This window comes from Nicotiana tabacum, chromosome 8 (genome assembly GCF_000715075.1).
Source record: "Nicotiana tabacum cultivar K326 chromosome 8, ASM71507v2, whole genome shotgun sequence".
NCBI classification, from domain to species: Eukaryota; Viridiplantae; Streptophyta; class Magnoliopsida; order Solanales; family Solanaceae; genus Nicotiana; species Nicotiana tabacum.
In genome coordinates, this window is record NC_134087.1 from 187,065,824 (window position 1) to 187,075,734 (window position 9,911).

At 38.9% G+C, this 9,911-nt stretch overlaps 1 protein-coding gene across 1 annotated transcript; it reads right to left on the bottom strand.

Annotated features, from left to right (window-relative positions):
• Nucleotides 1–9,172: 9,172 nt before the first annotated feature.
• LOC107800369 (uncharacterized) lies at nucleotides 9,173–9,703 on the bottom strand. Its single transcript, XM_016623529.1, has 2 exons — nucleotides 9,535–9,703; nucleotides 9,173–9,459 (listed from the first exon to the last, which is right to left on the bottom strand). Exons 1-2 carry the CDS (start codon nucleotides 9,701–9,703, stop codon nucleotides 9,173–9,175), a joined length of 456 nt encoding a protein of 151 aa, XP_016479015.1.
• Nucleotides 9,704–9,911: the final 208 nt, after the last annotated feature.

Below are 9,911 nucleotides of genomic sequence, written 5' to 3' on the forward strand. Positions count from 1 at the left end.
TAAAATGTTTATTTAGTATTTAAAATACAAATGACTAATTTCTGGTGAAAATAGCATAAAATTATATGCATGGGCTATAATTGCAAAGTTATTGCAATTATAACCAAAAGGTGCCAAATTGGCTATTTATGGAATAATTTGGCCTCAGTAGGACCATAAACAATAAATTAAATCAAGAAATGCTTTTTGAAATCATTTGTGATGCAATTTTATAATTATTAATTGGAAACAAAATACTGGACAAATTAATAAAAATGTAGGAAAATTATGAAAAAATACCAATTGCTATTAGTGCATGATTTTGAAGGTATATATGCAATTTAAAAATATTTTTGGAAAAAATTGGGTATCAGCAATACTTCTAACTAATTTGAGTAGGAATTACAAATAAAACACTTTAACAAAGGTGCAACACAACTAAGGACATATAATGACTCGATGCAGGAAACTGGGCCTTCGTTATGTTCTTGATGCCCTTTAAAGTTACTTGCCAGATCAACACACACTTGAGAGAATTCTTGATGAATTCTAGGGTGTGCAAGTGTGATGTTTTTCCTTCGCTTCATGTTAATATTACATAGGTGACATCACTTGAATGATGTAAGCATGTTTGGTAAAAGGGCATTCCCCAAAAAGTGGTTGTTGCACTGTTTGCATTGTTGCGTGTGTAGAGAAATAGTTGCAGCGACGTTACAACTGTGGGGGGTTGACTGGTATATTTAGCAAGGGAACCGGTGTCCATTTATCCCCTCTGTTATTTCTTTGACTCTGAAATGTTGAACCACGTCCCTGGCTTGAGACTTGTTGTTCTTGAATACTTGAGGATGTGTAACAGGTTCCTTATCGGTTCTTAACATTAATTTTGTTAGATCATCAAAACGTAACAGGATGCATAACCTATCAATTTTCCCATTTTTGATGATAACAAACTTATAATTGAAGTTCCCCCTAAGAACCAGAATGGCATACGTATTTCATGTATTCCCCCTGAACCTGTCCCCCATCTTGTTCCCCCTCAATTAATTTTTCCCCTTTTGACATCAATAAGCAAAAAGAGGTCTAACTTAGTTAACTCATGTCACATGTGTGCACACAAACATGATAAACACATTAGAAGAGCAAGGTATGCATAGCAAAAAGGACAAAATATTCATTAATTTTGGAAATAAACAGGGAGCAGTTCCATTGTTACCAAATCACCGACAAAAGAAAAACAATAAAAAGGTACCAATCATAAATATTTCTAAACACAAGAAACCAAAATAGAGGACAGACACTTTGAACTTGACACTGCGAAGGGAACGACTTTAAGGAGCGCTGGAAGGGGAATCAGTGGAGGAAGAGGAAGAAGTAAGGGTTCTATGGAGGATGTCTATTTGAGCATTTGCTGACACCTACTCATTTAGCAACCTCTCCTTCAGGTCCTCAACCTGTTTCTGGAGATCAACATTTTTCTTGGTCAGACGGGCAACCTTTGTACCTTATGAGCTTTTGGAACCTGGTGCCTCCTGGTCTTGACTGATCTGACCTTCGAGAATGACATTCCTTGCCTTCAGCTTCCTTATCTCTTCTATGGCAATGTTCTAAGATTCTATCAGTTGAGAGATAGTAGAATTTCTACCCCCCCCCCCCCTCTTATCGATGCACTTACATTCTTCTAAGGTGGTCTTGGAGAATGTTTGCTTGCAAGTACCCACTCTAACCTTTCCCAGAGGGACTTTGAAGAATTCAAATACTTTGGTGAGTAGGAACACGTAAGGAAACCCATGATTACCATCCTTAAAATCTGCCACCTTCTACATATGTTTTATCATGAGACCAGGCGGGTTTGTAGTAGTGAAGGCATCTACTGCTTCCATGAGAAACAAGTCTACTATTGACGTGGAACATATTTCTGTGCGTAGGAGCAAGACTTTTTTTTACCATTTCAAACATCAGTTGGCACACTGGAAGAAGGGCCTTCTTGTGTAGTCGTTCCCCTTGCTGCACTACATTATCTTTCAAGATAGCATTTCGAAAATTTGGAGAGCAGGTTCCCTCAATGGAGGATATGTCAGCAGTAGGCACTCCCAAAATGGTTCCCAGTACAACTTCATCCATCACAAAGTCAACGCCATTCATTTTCATGCAGATATTTTCATCCTCTACTGTGAAAAAGTCAGCATAAAAACTGCGCATTTCTGCCTTATACACTTTAGGACTTTCATTTGTGAAAAAATGAGTCCACTGTTGAAATTCACAGATCTCTACCAGTTGGCGCATTCATGTCATGTCAAGAATATCAGGGGCAAATGTTCTGCCCCACAACACCTTCTGATTTCTCCAATATTTCCTTCCAACCTCTTTGGTTGTACCAACATTGGCCTTCTTGGAGGAAACATGTTCCTCACTGGCACCAGCCTTCCTTCTCACTGAATTTCTTACACTTTTGTTTCTCAACAGATTTCTCAAACACCTTCTTCTCAGACACTGACCCCTTAGACACCTTCTCAGACACTTGTCCAGTAAACTCTTCAGCTACTTTCTCACCAGACAAGTCCACCTCAATGTTGCTAACATCCATCACACTCACAAATGACTCTTTCATGGGTTTTGTAACTGTAGGTTTCTTTGAGGGATTACAAACTAAGGAACCAGGTTCCTCATTCACTTCATCATCAATGTCAATAACAAGTGTTGGAGGCACTTCTTTCTCATTCATATGCTTTCCAGCCTTCACCAATCTCCTTTTCTTCTTCTCTTCTTTGTTTTTCTTCAGAACTGATTCAAGAGCCTCCTTATTTTGCAACCTAGTAGTAGGCCTTTTGGGGGTGGGATCTTTGGGAGGTACTTTTCTACTCCTAGAGCTAATGAACCTTGCAAAAGCCACATTGTCATAGTCTTCCTCACTACCATCATTTTCTTCCTTAGACAAAGATCTCATCGTATGGGGAATAATAGTCAATGGTTCAGCATAGAAGTGAGGAGAGAGAGCGGGATCAATACTGACTAGGGGTTCTTTTGAGGAATAGGGGTTTCATCCAAAGTAAGAGCAAAGGGCTCCTCTTGGGTTGAGGGATCAGGTCTCTCTGTTGGTTCCCCAGTGGTACTGTCAGGTGCCAAAGTTTCGACAGGCACCAATTCCCTACCCTCTACATGTATACTATTGTCTTCCCCTTGAGACCCATGAGGTTCAGACACACCATCATAGTTACCAACCAGAATTCCCTCAGCAGCTATTGACAACTTATTTTCGACATTTTCTTGTTCTTGAAACCCAAAGAAAACTCAGAAGACATAAGAAGAGCATTACCTGTGAAATTGGTAACATTCAAATCAAGGCCTGGGGTAGTCATTATTGATTCATCACTATTACGACCCATGCCCTGTTGTATCTTAGAACTTTCTTCCACTAGAAGACTCAAAATTTCCTAATTTTCTTCTCTCTCAACTGTATCTTCTTCAACTATTTTTTCCAGTATGGCAGAAGGAGAGGTCGTTGCCACAAGCTTCTTGGGAGTTGAGGTTTTGTATCTCCGATGAGAACCAATACTCGACTGGGTTGGATAGGAAACTGTGGGTGGTTGTGACTCTAGCTTAGTGTTTGGACTAGGTGGCATGATGATCATAGGCTCTAGCACTAGTGCTTCGACATGTGAAAATGCAGTGGGGACAATGCTTGGAACATTCTTGGTTTCCAGACATGGTTGAGTGGAGTGAGAATTGATGGAAGAAGAGAGTGTTTGGTTTGAAGAAAAAGAGGGATTTTTGGCTTGTTATGTGAATAGTTATGAAATTGACCGTGTGTGGATTTTTCTAAAAGGAATGAGAGACCGATTAGGAACAGGTATCAATTTTGGATAGACAGGTCGTTTCATAACAGGTAGGACACTTGGGTTCAAACAAAACGAAATCAGACAAACTGACATTTTAATGACATGGCATCGTTTTAGCCGTTAAAAAGTTGTAGATGAGAGTATAGAGGAACTACTAATATGTGTCAAGGGAACCAAGTTCCCTGACAGATTTTGTAAAAGTGAATTTCATCCTTTGACCAACGTGCAATACCATTAGATACGTTTTTGCTATGTAATCCTTATGCATGTCGTTTCATAACAAGTAAAAGGAATGAGGGACCGATTAGGAACAGGTATCAATTTTGGATAGACAGGTCATTTCATAACAGGTAGGACACTTGGGTTCAAACAAAACGAAATCAGACAAACTGACATTTTAATGACATGGCACCGTTTTAGCCGTTAAAAAGTTGTAGATGAGAGTATAGAGGAACTATTAATATGTGTCAAGGGAACCAAGTTCCCTGACAGATTTTGTAAAAGTGAATTTCATACTTTGACCAACGTGCAATACCATTAGCTACTTCTTTGCTATGTAATCCTTATGCATGTCTACCTGTAATGGTATAGAGATGAGTTAGAAATTACCAGAAAAATACTTTTTAGCCATTTTACCTGTTCATTTCTTTCATAGTCAATCATCGAGGGACCGAGTCCTTAGCTTGATTTTATCAACCCTAGTACCAAGCGATTGTTTTCAAAGTTCTCTCTGCTCAGTGCTTTGGTGAAGATATATGCAATTTGATCTTTTGTGCTGCAAAATTTCATACAGATAAGCCCTTTTTCAACATTGTCTTTGAGGAAGTGATATCGCACATCAATGTGCTTTGTTCTCTTATGTTGAACTGGATTCTTGACCATGTTGAGAGCACTAGTGTTGTCACATAGTAAGGGCATGCAATCAGAAAACACACCAAAATCTTCCAGCTACTGCTTAATCCATAGCATGAGCACAACAAGAGGTAGCCGCCACATATTCAGCTTCTGCAGTTGAAAGAGCCACTGAGTTTTGTTTTCTTGTACCCCATGAGATTAGACATGAACCTATAAAAGGTGCCATGCCAGAAGTGATTTTCCTGTCCACCAGATAACCAGCATAATCAGCATCAGCATACCTGATTAAATCAAAATTATCTCCTGAGGGATAGTAAAAGAACCAGATCCTACGTTCCTTTGAGATACCTTAGGATTCTCTTGGTAACCTTCAGATGAGATTCCTTTGGATTAGATTGAAGCTTGGAACAAAGTCCTACACTGAAAATAATACCTGGTCTACTTGTTGTGAGATAGAGGAGTGACCTGATGATACCTTTATACATGGTCTTATTTACAGGAGAACCAGGTTCATCTATATCCAGACGAGTAGTAGTGTCAATGGGAGTATCAATGATTTTTTAGCCTTCCATTTCAAATCTCTTCAGAAGCTCTTTGATGTACTTCTGCTGACTAATCATTGTCCCCTTAGGAGTTTGCTTGACTTGTAAACCGAAGAAAAAATTCATTTTCCCCATCATGCTCATTTCAAACTCACTTCCCATGAGTTTTGCAAATTCCTCATACAAAGAATCATTTGTTGCTTCGAAGATGATATCATCAACATAGACTTGCACAATGAGCAGGTTCCTCCTTCGTTTCTTCATAAATAAGGTATTGTCAATTTTTCCTCTTGCAAAGCCATTTTCTAGAAGCAATTTGGACAACCTTTCATACCAAGCATGAGAAGCCTGCTTTAGCTGACTTGTCGAGTTTAAAAACATGCTCAAGATGCTCATGACACTCAAATCCAGGTGGTTGCTTGATGAAGACTTCTTCTTTTAGAAAACCATTCAGAAAGGCACTTTTGACATCCATTTAAAACAATTTGAATTCCATATGAGATACAAAGGCAATGAGGATTCTGATGGACTCCATTCGAGTAACTGGAGCAAAGGTTTCATCATAGTCAATCCCTTCTTCCTGATTATAGCCTTGAGCTACTAGCCTTGCCTTGTTCCTTGTTGTGTTTCCAAACTCATCAAGTTTGTTTCTGAATACCCACTTGGTTCCTATAACAGTTCTATCGACAGGTCAAGGAATCAGGTGCCATACATTGTTCCTCTCAAATTGATGGAGTTCTTATTGCATAGCCGTAATCTAATTAGCATCTTTCAATGCTTTTTTGTTATGTTTGGGTTCAATTTTAGAATGAAAGGCTGAAAAGGCAAGTGAATTTCTTAATTTTGATCTGGTTAGAATCCCTGAGATAAGAGGAGTGCACATTTTCAAAAATGTGTGAACTTTTGTGCTTCTAGTTAGACACCTGAATCTCATTGTGAGAGGGTCTAGGTATTTCTGAATGTGATCCTTGGTTGTCGTGAGTTTCGCTTCTCAGCTCAGCATGTGGGGTGCCTTGGACAGCATCGACAACTCTGTTCTCAGCTTCATTTGTTGTGATTGAGGAACAAGGTTCCTCCCCATCAATTGGAGATATGGCTGCACCATCATCATTTGATTCCTTGACGTGACTCATCATGTCAGCCTTTCCATTTGCCATGTCAATGACTTCACCAGGGACAGTTGATTGTTCTCCGTCTTGATAAATATTATCATGTGAATCTTTCCCACATGGGTGATGAGATTCATCAAATATCAAATGTATAATTTCTTCAACACATTCAGTTCTTTTGTTGTATACTTTGTAGGTTTTGCTTTGTGATGAATAGCCTAGAAAGAATCCTTCATCACTTTTGGCATCGAATTTTCCAAGTGCGTCCTTGCCATTGTTGAGGATAAAACATTTACAGCCAAATGTCCTTAAATGTGTTAGCTTGGGCTTCCTCCCGTCCAGCAGTTCATATGGGGTTTTGTTCAGAAGGGACCTGATCATGCACATGTTCACCAAGTAGCATGCAGTGTTAACTGCTTCTACCTAGAAACTTTTTGCAATGCCACTGCCAATCAACATTGTTCTTGCCATGTCTTCAAGAGTCCTATTCTTCCTCTCCACATCACCATTTTGTTGAGGTGTTCTTGAAGTTGAAAAATTATGAGTAATGCCATTTTTAGCACATAATTTGTCGAATTTGGCATTGTCAAATTCTGTGTCGTGATCAGACCTTATACATACAACACTATGGCTCATCTTCACCTGGATCTTCTTCACAAATGTAGCAAATATTTGAAAAGTTTCATCCTTGGTTCTGAGATACAGAGTCCAGGTGATTCTGGAATAGTCGTCCACTATAATAAAGATGTACTTCTTTCCTCCTCTACTTGGCACCTTCATAGGTCCACATAGATCTATATGGAGGAGATCAAGTGGCCTTGAGGTACTAAATTCTTTTTTGGGCTTGAAAGAGGATCTTACTAGCTTTCCTTTTACACATGCATCACATACCTTGTGATCCTTGAAGCTTGACTTGGGTAGGCCACGAACCAGGTCCTTCTTGACCAATTTGTTCAGCAATGTAAAGCTTGCATGACCCAGTCTTTCAGCTATAGTTCAACATCATCATCAACAACACTCATACATTTTAGATCCCATTTTGCAAGCACTCAAAAGCAACAACATAAATATTTTTGTATCTTTTAGCCACCAGAACAACTTTACCAGTCACAAGATTTGTGATCGTGCATATTTTTGACACAAATTCCCCTTTGTTTCTCTTTTCACAAATTTGGGAAACACTCAGTAAGTTGTAATTCAACCCGCTCACATATACAGATTTTCAATTGAGTGAGTGAGAGACTTCCCAATCCTTCCAACTTTCAGAATGTATCCCTTTTGCCATTTTTAAAGGACACACTCCCTCCTTGCAAGGCCTTGGAAATAATTTGTACTTCTAGTCATGTGCTTTGAGAAGCCACTATCCATGTATCATTATTGGTTTCTCCCTTTCACTGCTCCCTGCATAAGGAAATCATAGGTTAGACTTAGGAACCCAAACAAGTTTGGGTTCCTTGTAGTGAGGAAAGGGGTGAATCAAGATTCTTTTGGTCCAAGCATGAATCGATTTTATATGCGGGACCAGGTTCTTTAGTAGTAGTTACCTTTTTAGCAAAATCTTTGTTTTTCTGTTGAGACTGAATTCTGGCCTTACAGGTTTCTTTAAAATGTCCAGTGTCACAGTGAGTGCAGAGCCAGTTATCAGGGACAGTAACATACATGCTATGAGGGTTGTAAGGAGTCTTTTCCCTTTGGAACCCAATTCCTTGCTCGTTACCCCCATTGTTCTTATACATGGCAGTGATAGCATCAGAGAACCAAATCCACTTAAGTGATTTTTCTAGATCACTCTTAACTCTTCCTAGATCTTTCTAAAGTTGTTTGTGTCTCTCAAGTTCAGCACACAGACTAGATTTCACTGATTTTAGCTCATATTCAAGCCTAAGTTGTGCCTCATTTGCAACGTCCTTCCCCTTTTGAGTGATCTCACGCCTACATTCTCCTTTTAGTTCCTTAATTGTTTCTTTTAGGTCCATAACTACTAATAATAAGTCATTTCTCACCTGCTCTATGTTAGCAATCTTTTCAGTTAAACCTTCTTTCTCCTTTTTAAAACACTTAATGGTCTCTTTTTGATCGACCACAACAACCACTAAATCATCTCTCTCATGTTCTATGTTTGCAATTTTTTTAGTTAATGCATCTTTTTTCTTTCTTCAAACTCTCAATGGTTTCTCTTAAATCAACAACAACAACTACTAGATCATATCTCTCATGTTCTACTTCTCCTAGTTCCACAGTTAATGCATTTTTATCATTTATAAGACTATGATAAGCATCAATTAAAACATTTGCCAAAGACAAAAGTTTATTCGGAGAGTAAGACTTTAAATTTTTTTGAACATCTAGAAAGTTCACCTCATCATCATCAGACATTGCCATTAGGGCAAAGATAGAGTCATATTCAATTGTTTCACTTTCTACCCCCATCATGGAGATGTCACCTTGTTCGTCATCCTCTCCTGATTCGCTGGAAGAGTCTCCCCATGCAACAAGAGCTTATTTCACAACGTTGTCAGTGGCATCTTTTCTCTTGAATCATTTGTCAGGAACCAGGTTCCTCTTGGATGCTTTGTCTGTGTTGTGTTTGTAGTGATCTTGCTTGAGGAGAGGGAAATCCTTGATTAAATATCTTGACTTCCCGCACTTATGACACAGGTCATAGCCTCTTGGCTTGTTGGAGCTGAGATTTTTTGGAATACCTCCATTTCTACGAACCATTTTCTGAAATCTCTTTGGTAGGTAAGCCATATCAGTATCCTCACCACCTAAGTCATTATTGTCTGTCTTGAGGACCAGGTTCTTCTCCTTTTTGGGCTCTTTTCTCTCATTATCATTCTTCTTCTTCATATCATAAGTTTTCAGATTGCCAATGTTCATCAATGGTCAGCTTCTGCAGATCCTTTGACCCTGTGATAACATTTACTTTGCTTTCCCAAGAACCAGGTAATACACTAAGTATTTTCCTGACAAGTTTGTTCCTGGGAATGATTTCTCCCAGATAGTGAAGCTCATTGATAGAGGTGAAGCAAGTGTGTGTATCCTGAATGGACTCATCATCCTTCATCCTGAAAAGATCATACTTTATGGTTAGCATATCAATCTTCGACTGCTTGACTTGAGTTGTCCCTTCATAAGCTGTTTGGAGAGCTTCTCAGATCTCCTTAGCAGATTGACATGCTAAAATTCTGTTATATTCATCTGGTCTAATACCACATATAAGGATTTTTTTGCTCGAAAGTTCTTCTCTATTAGCCGTGTGGTCAGCATCGTTGTATTCCTTTCTTGTTTTGGGAACTATCACGACTAGGTCACCAATGGTCTTCGTAGGAATGAAGGGTCCATCATAGATAACATCCCAAAGCTCTGAATATTCAACCATGATAAATCATGCATCCTTATCTTCCACCATCCATAGTATTGGTCGTTGAATCTTGGTGGTCTGTAGGTAGATTGACCTTCTTCAAGGTTTGGTGGAGCAACCATGAGGATCCTTTCTAGGTGTTAGCCTAATATAAAGAACCTGCTCTGATACCAATTGATAGGAACTAAGGGTCTACCAAACTATATAGAGAACATGGTTATCTATT